At 36.1% G+C, this 21,318-nt stretch overlaps 2 protein-coding genes across 3 annotated transcripts in view; both read left to right on the top strand.

The window, feature by feature from the left end:
- The window catches only part of TBC1D12 (TBC1 domain family member 12), an 83,833-nt gene extending 75,169 nt beyond the window's left edge, over positions 1 to 8,664 (top strand). For both annotated transcript variants that reach the window (XM_019739838.3, XM_088791944.1), the window contains 4 exons: positions 2,732 to 2,860; positions 3,119 to 3,228; positions 5,768 to 6,026; positions 6,793 to 8,664. In XM_019739838.3, the coding sequence (XP_019595397.3) occupies positions 2,732 to 2,860; positions 3,119 to 3,228; positions 5,768 to 6,026; positions 6,793 to 6,861 (567 nt within the window). In that variant the 3' untranslated portion in view covers positions 6,862 to 8,664. The remainder of the gene's footprint in view (positions 1 to 2,731; positions 2,861 to 3,118; positions 3,229 to 5,767; positions 6,027 to 6,792) is intronic.
- A 5,429-nt stretch (positions 8,665 to 14,093) lies between these two features.
- Positions 14,094 to 21,318, top strand: part of HELLS (helicase, lymphoid specific) — a 35,289-nt gene continuing 28,064 nt past the window's right edge. The window contains exons 1-3 of the mRNA XM_019739873.3: positions 14,094 to 14,275; positions 14,668 to 14,789; positions 18,352 to 18,474. Of these exons, the coding sequence (XP_019595432.3) occupies positions 14,245 to 14,275; positions 14,668 to 14,789; positions 18,352 to 18,474 (276 nt within the window). The 5' untranslated portion in view covers positions 14,094 to 14,244. The remainder of the gene's footprint in view (positions 14,276 to 14,667; positions 14,790 to 18,351; positions 18,475 to 21,318) is intronic.

The raw sequence follows: 21,318 nt of genomic DNA, 5'->3' as shown, positions 1-21,318 counted from the left end.
CCAAAGCAATCTGCAGATGGCTGCCACTTGTGCAGGGCTTGAAGGTGCATCAAGAGGCCAAGCCATGAACTGATGCCACCTGCCAGTAGTGTCATGCTTGGGGCTGCTTAGCAAGAGGTATGGGACACATGGTGGCCAGATGCTGCTTTTTAGGTTTTGTGAACCTTTGAGAAATTTTAATAAAGTCTGCAGGCATGAGCCAAGATAGGCTGTTCATATGGAAAAGTCACTGAAAGCAGCTTGGGTGGGCTCGCGATTTGGGTGGGACAGGGTGTCAGGGAATCACCTATGGCTAGGCAGAGGATGGCTGTTAGCCAGGATGATAGAGACTCAGATATGGTGACCAAGTGTGTCTGAACTTCAGTAATGGGGAGGGCTCAGCAAAGGAATTATGGCTTCTGCCAGCATTTTGTCTGGGAGAAAGCTGCCTCTCCAGTCCTCGCCCTGAAACCAGACAGCTCAGTTCATCCCTTTATGTTCTTATGCCTTTTGACCTGGTGCCCCAGCACTGGAGCTCAAAGTGAGTGAATCCGTCAATGAATAAGTCTGTGTATAAGCCCTTTAAGAGGAACTCCAGCCACCCTGTCTCACTGAGCCATAATCTGCTGGTTTTCACAGTCAGAAGTTATGAGGACATCTCTCCTCAGCACTGGAACCCTGGGGTGGGGAGCCTGGTGTGAGACTGGGACCCCTTAGTCTCCAGGGGGGATCTTCACAGCTGAGATACTCCCAATTTTTAAAGGTTACGTGTGTGTGGGACCAGCCCAGTCCACATCTCCTCATTCCTGCCAGTCTCAAGTTGACTTCTTCTGTATGTTCTTAGTTGTAGGACTTTGATGCAGCTAGAGTTCAGGTTATTCTCAACGATGGTTGTTCTATAGTTTAGTTGACTTTGCTGTGGTCATGAGAGGAGGTAAGCACAGTGTTTACCTGCTCTGCCATCTTCACCAGAATTCCCTCAATTAAATATATTTTAATCCCTTCTGTTTGCTTCACTACCCTTCTATTACAGATGTTTAACAATTTGCTCCTTGCATACATTGGGCACAAATTCTGGTATTAAGAATACAATTGTAAACAAACAGACACAGCCTTGTCTCTGTATTAGTAGTTTCCTATTGTCATAGCAAATGATCCCAGAAACTTAATGGTGTTAAGCAACACAGATTCGATATCTGACAGCTTTTGTGGTCAACGTTCAAAATAGATTTTACTAGGCTCTAGTCAAAGTATTGGTACGGCTATGTTCCTACTCCAGAAGAGAACAGGGTTGTAGAAGAGAATCCATTTCCTTGCCCTTTTTAGCTTCCAGAGGCTGCCTACGTTCCTTGGTGCTTCCAAGCCAATAATGTAGGATCCTCAAAACTCCGTTTATTCTTCTGCCTCCCTCTTTCACTTATAGGGACCCTCGTGATAATTACATTGGGCCCACCCACCTAATCCAGGATAATCTTCCCATTGCAGGATTTTTAATTTAATCATGTTTGCAGAGTCCCTTTTGCCATTGTTGGTAACATTTTCACAGGTTCCAGGATTAGGATGTGGATATCTTCATGGGCAAATTATTCTGCCTACCTACCACAGGCTCTATTCTCATAGAATTTATATTCTAGAAAACCAAATAGGCAACTACTGTTTAGTTGCTAAGAGTACTCAGAAAAAGCCAGAGAAGTCGGAAGAACAAAGAAATATTGGATCACAGAAGCTAAAGGAATTCTGCTAAGTGGGTAGGAAAGTGCCCATTGGGTTTTATGATAAATATCATTGGTCACTCTGGTAACAGAAGTTTCAAGATAGTATAGTAATAGAATGGGATTTCAAATTGAAGTGCACTCAAAAATTTAAAGGTCCTGAGAAAATAGAAACAAACAGAGGTATCACTGCAAATATTCTTAGTGGTGTCTCTGTGTAAGTCTATTATGCAAATTTCTATCAGAAGAAGTAAGTGTTTGATAAACTTTTTTAAATGAAAGAATGAATATTTTTTACAGTATCTATTCCGTACTACCTATTTTCTCAGAAATGTACAATAACTCCCCATAGCTCACAAGCAAGCCTCTTGTAGGTAGCTTAGCCTTTTACTCAAGGCCTTTCACAATTTGTAAATTCATGCCACCTTTTGTAATTTCTCCCATTCCCATTTTAAATCCTGTGCTCCAACTGGGCTAGTTCTGCGTGTCTTTACTCATACATCTTTCCTATCTTGGAATGGTTTTTTTCTTATTTTTTCTCCTGCTTTTCCAGGAATCCAGCCTTACTGTCTCAACCTTCCCAACCTCATCTTTCTTGGAATTTCAACAGCACTTCTCATACATATCTTTTATTCTTAATTCCTCACTTTCTGCCTCAGACAGATATGTTATAACAATGAAGACAATCAACTGATTTTCATTAAACTTTGTGATTCTGTACTTTGAAAGACTTCAGACAGAGAAAATGAAAACTAAGTAACACACTGAGACAGGCTTTTGTAGCACGTAAAAGCTGGTACTTTTTCCTTTTTTCCAAAATTTTTCCTAATACTTTTTAAACTATACCACATGATTAAGAAATTTAAAATTAAGGAGATTTCATAATTATTAATGAGTTCTTTATAGTGACTGTTGTTGGGGAAAAGATCTTGGTTAATTTTACCTTGTAATGTCACCTTATAATTTTTTAGGAATGCAATAAAATAAGCTGTAGATTTATTATAGGCACATTTTGATTAAGGTTTTTTTCCCCTTTGAAGGTCCAAGGGATGTCCTTCATAGCAGCAGTTCTCATTCTCAATCTGGAGGAGTCAGATGCCTTCATTGCCTTTGCAAATCTCCTCAATAAGCCATGCCAACTGGCCTTCTTCCGTGTGGATCACAGCATGGTATGGACTTCGGAAATGAAGCATGTTTTCCTTTGACTGTCTCAGTTTCAGTAGCTGAATGCCCTTTTAGAGTGAAAACAATAGAAGACTAAAATAATCTGATCTAAAATTAGCTTTTCATTGAATTATAGTTTTATTAATGCTTGATGAAAAGATTCAGAGAGAGGTGCTAAGGTTTTGTTAATTTATGATTAAGGATTTAATTTCTCTATTTTTAGAGCATGCTCTTTAATATTTTATTGATATTTCTATCTTTAGATGTTGAAATATTTTGCAACATTTGAAGTATTTTTTGAAGAAAATCTCTCCAAACTATTTCTTCATTTCAAATCTTACAGTCTTACACCAGACATATACTTGATAGACTGGTAAGTCTAACATACATAAAATATAATAATTAAAAGGAAACAAAGTATAACTTTTTGTGTGTTTTAGGAACTAGAGTAAATCTCCTGCATGGGGTCATACATATAAAAAACACCATTCTCTTACAAATAGAGAAACTCTCATATTTTTGTGGAGAGGCATTTGATTATGACATGGACTATGGAGTTGAAATCAGAATCCCTCAGTTTATGTTTCAATTTCTTATCTATAAAATGGGAATGGTAATATCTATATCTTGAGTTGTAGTGAGGGTGTTTTACATGGAATATCTCATTCAATGCCTACTACATACTAAGCTTTCATAAAGAGTTAGTTGATTCCCTTTATTTTGCTTCACACACCAAGGTTTATGATAGTTGTAATAGTGTGTTTTTTTAATCGAGAGCTTTGTTTTTTTCAAGGCTTTATCCAGCTTTCTGACAGAGAAATGATGCCTTATTTAGGTGCTAATGCTCTTCTGTTTTAACTTGGAGGGTTTGCCTCAGACTTTGGTGAGCAGTAGCCAGTTAATTATAAATTATAAATGTGGGGGTGAATTTTGCCATAGAGATGGAACAGTTGTTTTTTTTTTTTTCCTCCTTCTTCTGTCTCCCCCCACCTCTGGTTCAAGCCATTGTTTCTCAGTCTAGTTGTGTAGGACACAACTCCCTGGCCCATGCTGGTATTATGAACCTTGCGCTCCCCCCGGCTGAGGAAGTCGGTCGCCAGTCTTTGGTCAGCCCCTCACTGCAGCTCACGGCACCTCTTGTTGGCTGCCAGCTACTCACGCTGCTCATGGCAGCACACGGTAGCCCACAGCCACTCACGCCGACATCACTGAAGCCCAGCTCCAGAGAAGGCCATTATTCACAATCTTAACTGTCTGTAGAGGACGCAGCTCACTGGCCCATGTGGGAATCGAACCGGCAACCTAGGCATTAGGAGCATGGGCTGGCCCGGAACAGTTGATCTTAAGATAGATTATTAAAAGTATACATGAAACATTAAACTTATCCTAATCATTTAAAATCATTGGGTTTCATATAAATAATATTAAGTTTTAATACAGAAAAATAAATAATGGTGTTGGTTAAATATGATGTCTTCCCATTTGGTTGGGGCTTCTTTTATTTAGTTTTTTTTTTTAAAAATGAAGTTATTTTTCGAGGTATTCTCTTCCATTCCCCCTAGGGACATTGGAGTTCCTCTGGGAAGGACCCATGGTAATAGGGAGAAGAAGGGTTTTATATCATGGGACCCAGAAGACTAAGATCAAATACTGAATCTGTAAAGAAGGGGGAAAAAATAACTCAATTGTCAGTCTTGAGGGATGTGAACACGAGGCAAATCAGGATCACAATTAATACAGGGAGCAGTATGAAACCAATAATGAGGAAGTGATGTATACCAGAAACTGCCAAGGCACTGCTGGGCCCTTTCTCATTTTGAATAGTGCGTTAGTATTCCATGTGCCACGAGGAGTATTCTTTTTGTTATATAATTAAATGTATGTTTATAATTTAAGAAGTAGACATGGATTTTTCCCCCACTGCTTCTGTTGAGCTTACTATATACAAATCCCAAAATCAATTGTGCAAGAAAACAGGAATAAATAAGTGGCGGTGCTAAAGGGTATTCATTTTTTGTGTGTGGGGGAGAGCTTTTGGTTCCCTTTCTGAAGTTTCATCAGGCCTAATCTCAAATAAACAAATTCTGTTTAAAAAATGTGTAGTTTCTTTGCTAAGGCAACTTTAAGAGAAGTTCTCTAGCACCTATTCTCCCTGCTTCCCCAACCAGAATGCCACCCTGAAGCACCACTGGATAATGAATGAATTATATGATCAGACATTGTCAGAAAGGATGGGAAAAAACCATTTTGGTGATTCTGTTGGAGTGTATACATGCTCCAAAAGAAGTAGTAAGTAAAGTTTGGTTAAGGAAAAAAACAAAAACAAAACAAAACAGTGTGTATTTCTGGAAGAAGAAAAGAGAGAAGTAAGACTTTACAATTTTGTATTTAGGTTACTAAAAGATGATACTTGGGTTTCTCATACATAATAATAATAACTTTTACTGAGCATTTCTTATGTACCAGGCACTGTTCTAAACACTTTAAATTTATTAACTCCTTTAATTTTCAATACAATCCTGAGACGTAGATAGTATTATTATCTTTTGTTTACTAATGAGGAAATTGAGGGACAAGAAGGATAAATATCTTGCTCAAGATCACACAACTAATAAGTTTGAAATCTAACTAGTTGAATCTGAGATTCAAAGTTAGGCATTCCAGTTTCAGAGCCATACCCTTAAGCACTAGGCTTTCTGCCACTCTAGTTTGTATTAGGTCATATGTCTACATAAGGTAGTAAATTCACATAAATACATTAATTTCCTACTACTCAAGCTCTTTGAGGGAAACAGCCATATGTCATTTGCGTTTTTATCCCTAATTAAGTATTATTCACATAGAGATGCTTAATGAGTGAATGAATCAATAAACGAAAAATTTCAATGACTATTTTTCCCCCCTGATTTTAGGATCTTCACCTTATATAGCAAATCACTACCACTTGATCTGGCCTGTCGAGTCTGGGATGTATTTTGCAGAGATGGGGAGGAATTTTTATTTAGGACTGGATTAGGGATCCTCCGATTGTATGAAGATATTCTCCTACAGATGGATTTTATTCATATAGCACAGTTTCTAACTAAATTGCCAGAAGATATCACATCAGAAAAGCTGTTCAGCTGTATTGCAGCCATTCAGATGCAGAATAGCACCAAAAAATGGACTCAGGTAGAGTGACATTTTCCTACTTCAAAGAGATGTGTTAAAACAATCAGTTGACTTTTTATTTTAAAAAATTACATATTTCTCAAATGTTAGTGCTTAAATTAAAAAATATATATTTTTTAAATAATTTGTAACTGTGAAAAGGAAAGAGTTTAATACAGTTGCTCCTCTTTTATCTATCCAAACCTGTGGATTTACTTTTATGTAAAGTCAGTAATATCTTAAGAGGTTAGTGAAGTACAATCTACAGTAGTCATTTATTTGCCAAAGCAAATATATAATTACTTTGTTATTTCAAATAAGACAACATTTGTATTGAACACCTGCTGTGTACTAAGGATTTGCAATAGAAAGGATATAATGTATGATCCTGGCTTTTTAGATGCTTAGTCTTGTTAGGGAAGCAAACATTGGCAGTCTAACTTAAGTGACATAAAAAGTAGCATTATCATCTGCTCCATGAATGATAGATAGTAGGTATTATAAGCTCAGTTTTATTGCTTATGAAAATGAAGTGTAAGAATATTGGTCCAGAAAATGTTCTGTTACCAAATAGTAATTTCAGAATATTTGACAAGTGATGAATACTGGAATCTAATTATGTACTATAAAATTGGGTTGAAACAAACGAGTATTTGAGAATGGCAGTCTTCTGGGACAGAGTTAAGTATACTAAATCTTTTTCATGTTAATAAACTGTAGTTATTTAAATCTCTTTAATTTGCATGGTAGTTTTTTGAGGATTAATCTTTACTCTATGTAATTCCAGGTGTTTGCATCTGTGATGAAGGATATTAAAGAAGGAGACAAGAATATTAGTCCTGCTCTGAAAAGCTAATCTTCAAAATTAACAGACTAATTGGAATATAAACTTGTTTTTTGATAAAAGTTTTTCATTTCTTATGTAAAAAGCATGGAAGAAAATGCTGGAGAAATCTAAAAGAATCAAGACATAGAAAACTGCAGATTTTGAATTCCATGGCTGAAGTAAATGAAATAAGTAACCTATTGACAGTATTAGTCAAAAAGTATTTTGTAGGGATAGCCATTTTACAAAGGAAGAAGTTTAAATGGCTAGTTTATACTCCATAATTTGGAGTGAACAGTAATGCAATAAATTTTTTTTAACAGCGTTGGAGATACTTCAAATTTTTACATCTTTTCTTTTCTAACAATTATCATAAAGGCACTTTGGAAGTCAAAGCAGGATTGTTAAATACTACTTTAACTTCCAAAATACTATTTGAAATAAACACCTTAATACAAATATTGTCAATCTCCAGTTCTGACCTTTTGAAGGTATTATAAACCAAGAGTCAGCAACTTTAGTTGTAAATTGTTTAAGTTACTGAAGTTGTTGATCTTAATTCACAGGTTGGGGCAAATTTGGATTATCTGGGAGCTGGAAATATTGGTGGGAAATTGTTTCACATTTGTTTAGGTGTTTTCCCACAGTATCATGTCTATTTCTTTTTGAAGGCAAATTGTTTCTTTCCCTTAAGGAATTCCTATCACTCAAAGAATTTTAGCCTTTCTGTTTCTAGTCTAAGAAGTTGTTCATCTAATAATGTAAGACAGCTAACTGGTAGAAGGAAAGTTCTTTGCACTTTAGTGGACTGAAGACTTGGGACTAAGTCCATAAATATAAATGAGGTTTTTCACTGGTAAGAGTAAAAAGTATGAATTCTGAACGTTCTTAAATAGCATGCTACGTGGCAAGACTTTACATTTTTTAGTTAAAATTATTTCACTGTCTGTAGAAACAAAATTTGTTAATTCCAGTTTGAAATTTGAAATCTTACTATGTAGCCAAGTCCATGACTTGTAAAACACTGTGCATAATTTTCTAATTAATGGAAATAAGAGTTAAAAAAAAAAAGATAAAATTAACTTTTTTCTAGTGAGTCTAACTTTGATGGTATAGTGGATAAAGAAATTATTAATTATTGGTAAATTGACATTAAATTTATTTTGTAATATGTTTAATTCTTAAACCTAAAATAAATTACTTAAATATTATGAATAATATCTATATAACATGCTATTTGGTTAATAATTAGATTTATAGTGTGCTTTTATGTTGTAGTTTGATTTGAAACAACACTTAAGCACACTATTTCTGTTAGTGGTCTATTGTCTTCAAACTAACAAGCCTGAGAACCTTGTTAGTGTAGTGACTGCCTCTTTAGGAGTATGGGACCAGATGGTGTCCATATATTTTTACCCCATGGGTCATTCTAACCTAGGGACCACTAGTGGAGCCCTCAGAAGTTAACTCCTGTAATAGGAGCTTGCTTAGTGGAAACTAGTAGTGTAATAAAATATTGAGGGAGTACCAGGGTCTTAATAGGTTTTAGAATGACTTTTAACTCTGGTAACTACTTCCTTCATATTGGTGGCCCTGATAGAGGGAATGTAAGCCTTGGCAGTAATCTCATTGAGGTTATACCACCTGCCTGAATTTAATCTTCCTTTTGTGCATTTGTTTCCTGAGTTCGACCTACGTTGCTATATTTCTTTTTCTCATTTTTTTTATTGTACAGTTTCTTTATAAATGTGTATATAAAAATGTAAATACAATGAATTCACTGAAAACCACTATTAACAATTACTGTGTAAATAAAACTTGTAAGCAGAGTAATTACTTGAAATGAGTCTTCATTACTTTGGGGATATCTGGTTTATTTAACCACATTTGGAGAAAAAAAGGAGTAAACTTTTTTTTTGGCCAAATTTCTCTTCCAAGGGATGAACTAGGCCTTCATCCTCTTGAGATTTACCATACTGGCAGCTAAAATATTGTACTGTTTCTTCCCTTGAACCTCCCATACAGGCAATGTGGGTTTATTCACATGGTTAGTATATGACGGGTTTTTTTTGTTAAAGTATATTTTCAGTTAAAAAATAACTTTTACTATAGTCCTCAAGATAATTTGAAATTTAATATGGTGTTTCATTTGTTTCTCTACTTAATCAATATATATGTTTTCTACTTCACTGTCCTTTTAGCCTTGGTCTACATTGTATTATCTAAGTGCTACTAGAAGATTCCAGTAACTAGCATAATTTTCTAAAGTCATAGAACATAGTTATAGTTTTTGCTGATTTATTTTGCATTTATGACCATCATTTAATGTTATTGGTTTGAATATATTTGACTTAATAAAAGTTAGGTAGCATTTGCAAAAGGGCATAGAGATTTTCAAAGTCTCTGTCTTCATGATAACAGCTTTCATTGAAGCTTAGGACTGTGCTATTTTTTATTTAGAAAAGTCAACTTTTTAGAGTCTACACTGTTGGAGGGTATAATTCTAAAGCATATAATCAGGAATAATTTATCTTCATAATGCCATATGGTTTATTTTGATTTTTCATTTCCTGTTTTTGTTTGGATAAGAAAATTATTTTGTATTCCATGAGCATATTCAAATAGCAGAGATTGATATAAAAGAGGCAAAAAAAACATGTGAGGGAGCCTTGAAAAATCTGATTTTAATTTGCCATGACTAGTTGACATAGTGTCAAAAAACAAAGTCTTACCTCTGGGGAAAAAATTGATTTTTGTATTGAATTCATATTTTGATGTTGTCAAAGCAGTGTCCAAAATATGAAGTCCCAAATGTAGTAAAACTTCATTAATTAGAACCTTACTGCTTCACAACATGTAAAAACAAAAATTAGAAGTTTTAAAAAAGATTTCCGGGAAACTAGCCACTTCTAGTGAAAAGAAAGCATTGCCTTTTAAAAATGCTCTTTACTTACTAACAGTGTAATTGCAATAGAAGTTAACTACTTGGTAGTTTGAATGAATGCAGGAACATCTATTAAGCCCTGATTATGTGCCAAGCACTGCCTCTTAATATTTTGATAGGCTAAACAAGGCTTGCAAAGTTAGCAAAATTGCATTTCTTTCTGAACATTCTACCATTCATATTGATCTTTCCTTGGTTCCAATTAATGGGGTTTTACTATGTGCATTTCATTCTGTGGATTGGATTTATTTTCTAATAAACACCAGGAAGGAAATCTGATTTATTTAAAAATAGCATTGCAAAAAAAAAGTGTATCATTTGTTGAACATTTAAGTAAACAGTACTTACCGGTTTCATTTAAGGTAAAATGACTTTTGTACTATTGCAGTGTATTTGGAAAAATCACTTTTGTAACAAAAATGTAAATGATCAGTATATACTCAGAGTATATAAAATTGACAACAATGGTATATATACATTTGTTCTCATTTTTCATCTTCAGCCATAATACAGTGGTATGTATACATTGGTATGTATACATTTGTTCTCATTTTTCATCTTCAGGCATAATATTTTACACAATGGTATATTATAAAAGCAGAAAGTAAAATTTTAAATTGTCCTGGTCTAGGCAGTATTGATAATCAATATTGTCAGTAGATGATGTATTTTGATTATCACATAAATCCCAAGGCTTAATTCTAGCATCTACATTCTTAAGAAATTTTGAAAGGGAAGTATTACTTGGATAAAATCTTTGTAGATTGTAAAAGACTTTGAATGCCTGTGTTTAGAATTTGAGAAGATAAATCGGAACATGTTTGAATGATAGTGTTTGTTCTATTCTTAAATTAATACCAAGTGATTTTTAAATAAATTGTGCTGCGATAAGGTAATTTCTCATTACTTTGTTGTAATATTATGAATTGATTTTTATAGCCACTTATGGGAGCCCTTGAAAAGTAAGTAATTCTTATCAAACTTTTAATTAGGCAACATGTTTTATGGTCTTTTAAAAGTATAAATCAAATCCTATCATTTCCTTGGTTAAAACCCTCTAGTGTCATTCCTCATAATAAAAATTCAAACTTTGTACCCTGCTCTCCATGGTCCTGTCTGTTCTGGCCTCCCTCACTCTACAATTTCAACCACTACTCAACTTCATTAACACCACTATAGACCTAATGGATTTCTTGCCATTTCTCAATCTGCCAGCCTTCTGTCTACCTGAGGGCTTTTACTCTTGCTGTTTCCTCTGAAATGTTCTTTGCCTAGGTCTTTTTATGGCTTATATTCTCTTTTCATTCAAAACCCTGCTTAATGTCACATCCTCAGAGTTGGATTTTCTCTAAATATCCATTTATCATTCTTATGACCTTACTCTATGTCTAATACTTATCACCAGCTGACATTGTTTTCTATAGTTGTTCGTCTGTTGCTTCCACTACAGTATAGACTTTGAGGTCAGAAAACCTCTTTTTTAAAAAAACCACTGAATTGCTAGTGCCAAAAATGGTGGACGGCACTACCCAGAATAGAGAAGGATGAACAGATTGTTTTATTTTGGGCCATTCTTCAGTGAACTTGATTTAGAATATTTGTATTAGATTATGCATTTAGCTAGAAACTCAAATCATTTATTTAGCTAGAACACTTAAGGTTTGGGTACAAGAGGATGAACTAGTCGAGTTCAGAATTAGGAATATCAGGAGAGAGTGGGGGTCAGAAGAAAAAGGACAAGAGTGTTTCCCTAAAGGAGGGACTGATAGTGTTATGTGGCAATGAGGTTGAGATGAGTATTGAGAGATGTCCGTTAAATTTAGTTGGTGTGTGTGGAGTGCAGCAGTCAAATGGTTGAAGAATCAGTGGGAGGCAAGGAATTTAAAGATTGCTAATTCTAAAGTTAGCTGTAAAAGGGAAGAGAGCAGACAAATAGCTGGTGGGGGGAAAAGGAGGTTACCACTTTTTTTAAGATGGGAGAAGTTAAAGTATTTAAATACTAATGGAAAGTATTCAGCAAAGGTTTAAGAAATAGAGAATGGGATAATGTGTAATATAAAATTCTTGAATAGGCTGCAAGGAGATGGATTCAGGGCATATCCTGAGGGAAAATTGAAAAGGTGTTCAGTGCAGGTAGGTTTGTAAATTTGGTGTTGGGAATTTGAAAGAGTTCTGTCTTACAGCTATTGTTTACTTGTGAGGTAGTAGGAAGCAGGGCCATCTAATGTAAGCAAAAGGGAGCAGTGGTTTTGTTTTTTGGATTTTTTTTCCACTTTTATGGTTGGAGGGATGGTGAAGCCATTAGTATGAAAAGGATTCTAGAAGAGAAAGATATTTTGTGTGTGTAGGGAAAAATAATGACTTGTAACATCGGTGCCTCATCTGGACAGTCTACCTCTGACTTTTTGTGCCACGTCCCCGTGCCAACTCTGCTTCAATCAGACTAACCTTTTGATACTCAAACATAACCGAAGCTTGTTCCTGCCTTAGTCTCTGCATGAGCTGTAGATTCTTCTTAACTCTTCCCCTGGGCTAGCTGGCTGCTTGACAGTTGGTTCTCAGCTTAAATGTGTCACTTCCTCAGATAACCTGATTACCCACTTTCAAGTAACTACCCAAATTACTCTCACGACACTTTAATACTTTGCAGAGCATGTCTTACACACTCACCCACTTATTTCCCTCAACTCCTGGAATGTAAGTTCCGTATCAACAGGACTCTTGTCTGTCTAAATTCATTGCTGTACAGCTCCTAGAAAAGTTCCAGGAGACGTTTCTATGTGGGCCCTTAAATTAAAAAAGGAATGAACAAAACTTTTCACAGCCTCCCTTAGGGAAGGTTTGCACAATGTCAGGAAATATACCAGTGCACTTGTATTAACAAGTGGGGCCAGATATTATATGAGATGTCCTTTGAGAATCAGCTGAAACTGCCTTGAACTCTATCTCATGGGTGTTTGGACAAATCTTCCCTACTCTCTAAGAAATTAGAAGGGATGTTATAGGCCTTGAGCTGATCATTAAAGCCTGTAGAGAAGTTGCTACAAGGAACAAAGTACATAGAGAAAAACAACAGATAGAGGAAAGATTTTGGGAAGTAGGCCATGTCTGAGTTCGAAAGAAGAAACAAGGCAAGATTTTTCAATACGTTAGGGAAAAACATAAAAAGCAGTATTTCATGTCAGTGGAAGAAATTTTGGAGGATAGTTTGGGGAAAGTAAAAAATCGTCTGTAGAGTGAGACTGATAGCTATTGTCTTTGATTAGAGAAGATACGATTTAAGAGTAATTATTAATCAAGTCTACATTTTATCGTAATACTGAGCTAGGAATCAAAAGAACTGGGTTTGACTTACCGCAAAGTGACTGCAGGCTTCTGGGCAAGCCATTTTATCTTCTCTGAGCATCAGTTTTCTCACCTATAATGTAGGAATGAAAACAATCTCTGCTAATCACAGAGTGTTATGAAGGTTGCTGAAGATGGTTCTGATAGATGTGCACTGTAAACCCTTAAATTTTGTACGAATACAATTATTAAAGTTGTACAGATACAATTACTAAAGTTGAAGGAAACAGGTAGTTACATGGCAGGTATACCATAAATTCCGAGGTGGGAGGAGGGGGGACACAGGAATTTGAAAGGGATTGCAGACAAGAAAGGATGGGATTGAAGGCTGAAGTGAAAATCCGAGATAAAAGCCCTGCTCTTCCCTTCAGGCGCCCACTCTGTAATTATTGGTCTATTGAATTCCTGAATCACTTTTCTACTGGCCACTCCGTTCGGTTTATCACTGCATTCAGTTCTCCCTTATCCTGAAACAACTTTCTTGAACTCTACCATAATCTTAATTTGCTATTTCTCTCTCCCATACCACCCACAAAAGAACTTTCTTCTGGATCATTTCGGGTTATTTTCACCCAAACGTTGAACTGCGCACTGCGGATGGCGGCGAGGTTGGCAATATTTGTTTCTGACATCCTCATTTGGATACACATAACATCTTTCCTACCTAAAGGATCATCGGTTGGGGGATTGAATCACATCAGGCAAACTGTGAAGATGCTTTGCCAACTGTTAAGAGCACTAGTGAAGTACTCCGTAGTTCGCAGCCATCATCCAATATGTGAGGAAACTAGGCTCTCCACGGTAGACAGACTCGCCAAGTATCACAGAGCTAGTTAAACGCCGACTTTTGCACAGAACCCAGCTTCAGAGGTCCAGGTAAACGCTCACTACCACGTCTCAGGTTGGTTTTCTGCGCCAAGTCTCGCGCCGCCGGGGGCGGGGTCGGGGCGGGGAGCACGAAGTATCGCGAGATGACGGTGTTTTCCCGCGAAGGCGAAGCGCGCGTTTTTCTTTGGCCGGAGATTTGTCCAGAAGACTGGAGACCGCGGCGGCTGTGAGGGCATAGCGCGCCGTGTTGCAGGCTCTGAGAAGAGGGGACCCTGTTCCGGAGTGTGTGTCCAACCATGCCAGCCCAGCAGCCGGAGAGCAGCGACGGTGAGTGAGGAGCACCTTCTTCTGGGCGCGTGAGGCGGTGTTCGGGGCAGAGTGGGGGCGCAGCATGGAAGCTGCAGCCGAGCCTTGGGGAGAGCTGACCCCGGGAAGAGACTAAGGAAAAGAAGGGTAGGAAGCTGTGGAGAGTGAGTGGAGGGTACCCGGAATTGCACACATTTTCACGACATTTAGGAGATTTTGCATGGGGGAGAGCTGCATTTTCCCGAGCATCCCGATTTGTAACGATCTAGGATGTCTTCTGAGGGGATGCTGGCGTCTCCGTGGGTCAGCTTTTGCCTTGGAAGCGTTCGGGAAGAGGAAACGTTGTTTTAGGTGGGAGTTGAGTAATTGGTAGTTTTTTGAAACTGCAATGTGGAAGCCTTCTCCCCTCTTAGGGTCCCTAGAACCTGATAGGGTTGAACAGCCGGAGACTGCCGTGATTACCCCAGCCATGCTAGAAGAGGAAGAACAGCTTGAGGCTGCAGGACTTGAGAGAGAGCGGAAGATGCTAGAAAAGGTAATGTAGAAATGAAGTTCATCGTCGTTAAAGGCAGTAGTAACCTGATGCTCCCTCAGAGGTGTGGTTTGTGTTCTTCGGTTTACTAGTCCGGTTTTTTTCCATCAACTTTCAAACGGGCTTTGTTATTTATCTACTTGTGTGTTTACAGATGCTATCGTTAAGAAACCTTTGCACGTGCTTCGAATGATGCTTCTGTGAGGAAGTTTTGGCCAATAAAGTGGCCTCATAACTCTTTTAAGTGAGCATTTCAAATTGCTTGTTTAGTCATTATAATTCTTGCAAAATTGATAGTGCCTTCTTGTAGTGCTGTTTCTCACTAAGTGATCGACTTGCTTTTTGTTTTCGTTTAGTTTCTTGGGCTCTATTGCTAAGTAATATTCTTCAGGTAAAAATAATAAGTTATATGTGTGGTTTTCTTGTTCAGAGTATCTACGTTGTAAATTACTAAAAGCAGTTTTTCACCTCTTAAAAATTCAATTCTAAAGTACAGTGCACTCCAATAATAAAGTCCCATCCTGCTGCTTAATTATTGCATGTGCAAGAAAAAGAATGATAGCTGGTCCCCATCTCTGACCCACTGCCTACCAAGTGATTTTCTTGTAATAATTCATTTACCCTCCTAATACTACGATGATATGGGTACTTTTGATACTTTTGAAGCCTCCATTTACATAAGATGAAACTGAAGTAGTTGGGGGTCACGCACTAATGAACTCAAATGTGAACTCCACATGTCTCCAGAGTTCTTGTCCTTAACCTGATACCCCTCTAAGGAAATATACTTTAGTAGTAACTCCATGTAATTGCAAAACTACTGACATTGGGAAACAGTAATGAATCAGTTGGCTCCCTGCTATTGTGTATCAACAATGATTTTTTTTTATATCTTAAATATATACAGTTTTATGTCAATTATACCTCAATAAAGTTTCAACCCTCCCTCTCCCCAAACCCAAAAGTTGTCTCATTTTTCACTTAATCTGGTAGATACAAATGTCCTCTGGGTTCCCCCCATGTCCTGTGTCTCTATCTCAAGTCCAAATGTCATTTAACAATGATTTTTTTTTTGTTAGCATTGTTAATACTTCATGAGCATTTCTTGTGAGGTACTGTTCTGAATGCTGTACATGCACTGACTCATCAAATCCTCAGCTATTCTATAAAGTAGATACTGTTACTAAACTCATTGTTACTATTATTAGCCTCACTAGTTTAATTACTAATATAAGCTATTAAAGTATTCTATGAAGTAGGTTCTATTTTCACCTCTTTTTATGGATGAGGAAACAGGCACCTGGAGCTTGGCTGGTTCCCACAGCTTGGTAGTAAAATGGCAGAGCCAAAACTGTAATTAAGCCACGTGGTTCCAGAATTCACTTTTTAACCACCATGTTATACTTTCACTCCAGTAATACTGATTTTGTTATTACTGATCATCCATAGTTGACCATAATCAGTTAAGATAAATATGTTAACAAATTTTAATAAAATTGAGAGGTCAAACCACCTTTCCTCATTCTCTGAATTCCCATAGTACTTTTTTTATTACACGTTATTTGCATTACTTGACTCTCACTGTTTCTTGAGGGAGGGCAGGCACATCACTTTGTTTTTGTAGGCACCTAGCAATCTATGTTTACTGAATTCCTAAGTATGGTATATATATATATATATATACATTATGTAATAATGTGTATATATACATTGTGTAATAATGTGTATAAGATTACATAAATAAAATAAACATACTTATCAGCCATATAACAAGGTGAATTGTAAAAGAGGAGTCCTGGGGCAAGTGTCCAGAATAATATCAACTTCGGAGGTGGTAAGAATGATCAAGTCTTAATTTTGGGTAGTATATCTTCAGTTTTATAACCCACGAAGGTTGTTGGGTGAGGAAATAACATCTGAAGAAAGATATGAGGTACAATAAGAATACATTTCCAGATTGCATTAATTCAAAGGAAGAAATACTTTCACAGTGGAAAAATATCTGTCAAAATTTGTAGTACTGTAATTATAAGTATTAGCTGATGAAACTAGGAGTCAAAATGACTTCTACTTTCAGTGAAATTTTTAAGCTTTTGAATAAACATTTTCCAATTAGTCCTAAAGTTTTTTGGCATTGTTATTGTTGAGGGATAGGTATCGTACAGCTAGCTTTTCTTTAGCAGTTATGCAATTAAAATAGCAATTTTTAATCTGCTTTTAGTCCATCTATTATTAAAGCATATAGCTTTAGTTAATCTTTCTACTAATATAAAGGTGTAATTTGCTAAAAACTGTATTTAGGTCCGTTGTTCTTACATGTCTTTATGTACAGTATTGAAAGAATTGATTTATTTTTGCACCTGACATTCATAAATTATTCCCTTAGGTGATTATGGAGAAATTCTAAGAATGAGTCATTCCCTACATATCTTTGGAGGCCAAAAAGCCTCACTATAGGGAAGTAAAGATTCCTTTCCTTTGGGGAGAATAAAGTATTTATGGGCGTATACTTAGAAATGCTTAAGAGAGGAAGAGCCAGCTTAAGTCTTAATGAGGAGCATTTACTTTGCTTTAGGAAATTTTAAGCTTTGTGAAGAGCTTGGGCAATGAATTTGACATTCATGTGCTACAATTATTTTCTTTGGCATTTCACCAGCATTTCCTTTAGGAAGAAGTCACTGTTAGTCTAGTATACTTACTAAAGAGTAGCATTTAATATATCTGTAGTGGGGGAGGGGAAAGGTAAGAGTTGGGAATTTTCTTGAAGAGGTAAAAGGAAAATAGTTCATATTGTGTAGACTGAAATATAATTTCCTTCCCACCCTCCCCGCACCCCACTCTGGTTATCAGATATGCTCCTCGCTAGGCATTCAGTGCTTTCCACAGATGGAGCTACAATTTACTTTAATATAAAATAATAAAATTATTAAGTCAAGAAAGTAATGATAGATAAGATTTACTTCAAAATCATTTTGAAATACAGAAACCTGGGTTTAAAGGTTAACCTTGGCATAGTATTCTAATCATTAATTACAAATTATTATTCACGATGGCATCTTAAAGCTTTAATTTAAAAAATGTATGCTAATTTATTTTGAACAGGATTTAAGGTAGCAGTTATATGTAAATTAAGCCCAGAATTTTTTTACTAAAAATTTAAACAAATTTTAAAAGTTAAAAATTATAAATTCTTAAGTAATTTCATCTTCCCATTTAAAATTTCTAATACTTAATTTCAAATACTTTAAGAAAGGACCCTCGACTCAGTAGATGCCAGTAACCATCTGAATTTCAATATTTTGGTATCCAAGCAACATATTACCAGATTGCCTGTTGAACCCAAGAATCATATTTTTTTCAACTATTTTGGTTTTTCTTTTGGAAAATAAAGTATTTTTAGTAAATAAATTTAATATTGTAAAAGCCTGTTTTCATTAATTACACGAAATATATTAAATCCAAAGAACATTCATTTAGTTAGTTTTGTTATCCCTATGCAAAAAAAAAAAAAAATCAATGTATGTCAAAAAGCTTTAATAATTATGGAAATTTTCTCTATGGATAGGCTCGCATGTCTTGGGATAGAGAGTCCGGGGACATTCGGTACCGTAGACTTCAACATTTGCTTGAGAAAAGCAATATCTACTCCAAATTTTTATTGACTAAAATGGAACAGCAACAATTAGAGGTATGTATATGTGATTGATTATAGCTAATAGCTTAATTTTTTCAAAACCAGCTTTATTGAGATAAAAATTACATAATAAAATGCACACATTTTGAGTTTATAGTTTGATGAGTTTTGACCAATATATAGACTTGTGTAATCATCAGCACAATCAAGATAAAGAACATTTCCATCATCCCCCAAAGTTCTCTTCTTTGGTGATCCCCATGCCTGGCTGTGGGCAACCACTGAATCGTTTTCTGTCATTAGATTACTATTCCTTTTTCTAGAATATCATAAATGAAGTCATATGGTAAGCACTTTGTGTCTTGCTTCTTTAGCTCACCATATTTTTGAGATTCACATATGTTGTGTTTATTCAGTAGGTCTTTTTATTCTTGAGAAGCATGCCATTGTATGAATATACCACCATTTATTTTATATTCACCTGTTTGACTTTTATCCTGACTAGTAATATTTCCTGGATACTGAAAATCGTGAATTTTATGTTGCTCAGTCTTGTTTTAAATTGCTTGAGATATAATTGATATACCCCAAACTACACATATTTAAAATGTATAATTTTCTAAGTTTTGACATGTATACACCTATGAAACCACCACAATCAAGATAATAAACATAATTATCAATTCTAAAAAATTATTTCTGTCCCCCCCTTTAATTGAGGTATAACTGACATATCAGTTTCAGGTATACAGCATGATTTAGTATTTTATATATTGCAATATTATAACACCACAATAAGTTAACATCCATCATCATACATACTTAACAATTTTTTTCTTATGAGGACTTCTGAAATTTACTCTTTTATGCTGTACAGTATCATTAACTAGTCATTATGCTGTACAGTACATCTCCATGACTTATTTTATAATTGAAAATTTGTACCTTTTGACCTTCTTTACCCAGTCCACCCTCCCCTCAACCACCAGGCTGTTCTTTGTATCTGTGGGCTCATGGTTGTTTTGTTTGTTTTTTTAAGAGTCCACAGTAAGTGAGATCATATGGTGTTTCTTTTTCTCTGTCTGACTTGCTTCATTTAGCATATTATGCCATCAAGGTCCATTTAGGTTGTCACAAATGGCAAGATTTAATTTCTTTTTTTTTTTTTAATTTTTATTTTGTGAATATTGGGGAACGTTGTGTTTTTCCCAGACCTATCAGCTTTATATCAAGTCGTTTTCAATCTAGTTGTGGAGGGCACAGCTCAGCTCCAAGTCAAGTCGTTTTTAGTCTAGTTGTGGAGGGTGCAGCTCACTGGCCCATGTGGGAATCGAACTGGCAACCTTGCTGTTATGAGCACTGCATTCCAACCACTGAGCCAACCGCCACCCTCCTTTTTTATGGTAGCAACTTTTTTGTGATTTCCTGCCCCTTTTTAATTCTCTCCCTTTCCTCATTTGCTGTCTTCATCACCAGATAGCCACTGATCTGCTTTGTTATTATTAATTTTCATTTTCCATTGGTGATATGTTTTTTAAGCTTTTATATGTCTGGAAATGTCTTCATTTGATTTCATTTTTGAAAGATTTTTCCTGGGTAAAGAATTTATTTTTTTTAGGACTCCTTGCCCCCACACAGTTCTTCAATGATATTTTACTGCTTTCTCGCTTACATTGTTTCTGATAAAGAAGCCTACAAGATTATAAGCAGTCTGGCTGCCTCCCTTAACCCCATTACCTTTCAGACCTCGTTCTAGGTGTTTCCCGCCTTTGGGCCTTTGTACTGGCTGTTTTCTGCTTGGGACCCTCTTCTAGATATCTGCATGGCTTACTTCATCATCATTTTCAGGTCTTGGCTTAAATACTTTCTCAATGGGGCCTGCCCTGACAACCTTAAGTAAAGTTGCTACCTGACAACTCCTCTACTCTCACACTTCTGATCCCCTTTACCTTGTTTGATTCTTATTGCAATTATCTAAGATACTGTATAATTTACTTATTGTCCACTAGAATGTATGAAGATACAAAATGTTGTGCAGATTTTGAGACTGCAATAAATCCCTCTGTCCCTATTATTCAAATTGAATAATTATCAAGCAAGATTTTGCTACATTTGCTAAATTCTTTTTCCTTGGTGAAGCCCTTTTTAAACCTTTGTATGGTAAAGAAACACAGATACATAAAAACAAACCATGTCAAGCTTAATGAGTTATAAGGCTAATACTCTTTTTAACCACCTCTTGGGAATGGTTTGAATCCTTGTGTCTTTTAAAGCTTTGTTGGGGTGCATATGGAACAGCTTTTAGCATGGAATAATTTGCCCCCACTCCCCACCCCCTTCTGAGCACTCGTGATGTCCTCTATGTTAGGAGGCCTTTCTGCTTTAGCTGACCGAAATATGAACTATTCCTGATATATTGGGAGCATAGGGATTGTTCCACCTGCTTCTTTCTGGTGGCTTTTGCTGGCCTTGGTTTTTCTTAAACTCATATACTGATAAACGCTCAATGAAGACTTGACCGCTGATCTTCAGAGCTTTGTGTGCAGCTCTCTCTCTCCTCGTACTTGACCCTGGGTGTGCTAGGTGCTCTAAGGTTTGCACTCTGTCACCTCAGAGCTCCGGTCAACTGTTGAGCTCTGTTTTGTTTCTCCCTCCATTGTTTGCTCTTGGAAATGGCCTTCAGGCAGAAAGCTGGGCAATCAAAATTCACCTCATTTGTTTCCCTTCTGTCAGTGTTCACTGTTCTTTGCTGTATGTTGTCTGAAAACCATTGTTTAATATATTTTATCTGGATTTTAGTTGCTTAAGGCAGGAGGGTAAATCTGTTCCCTGTTCCATAAAGTCTTAAAGTGCAAGTTCTCCCTTTTTTAAAAACATATATGTTATATAGTGAATATA

This window comes from Rhinolophus sinicus, chromosome 15, assembly GCF_057876585.1.
Source record: "Rhinolophus sinicus isolate RSI-liver-muscle chromosome 15, RSI-T2T, whole genome shotgun sequence".
Lineage (NCBI taxonomy): Eukaryota > Metazoa > Chordata > Mammalia > Chiroptera > Rhinolophidae > Rhinolophus > Rhinolophus sinicus.
Note: the sequence above shows the minus strand (reverse complement) of the source record. Positions and strands in the feature narration are given on the sequence as shown.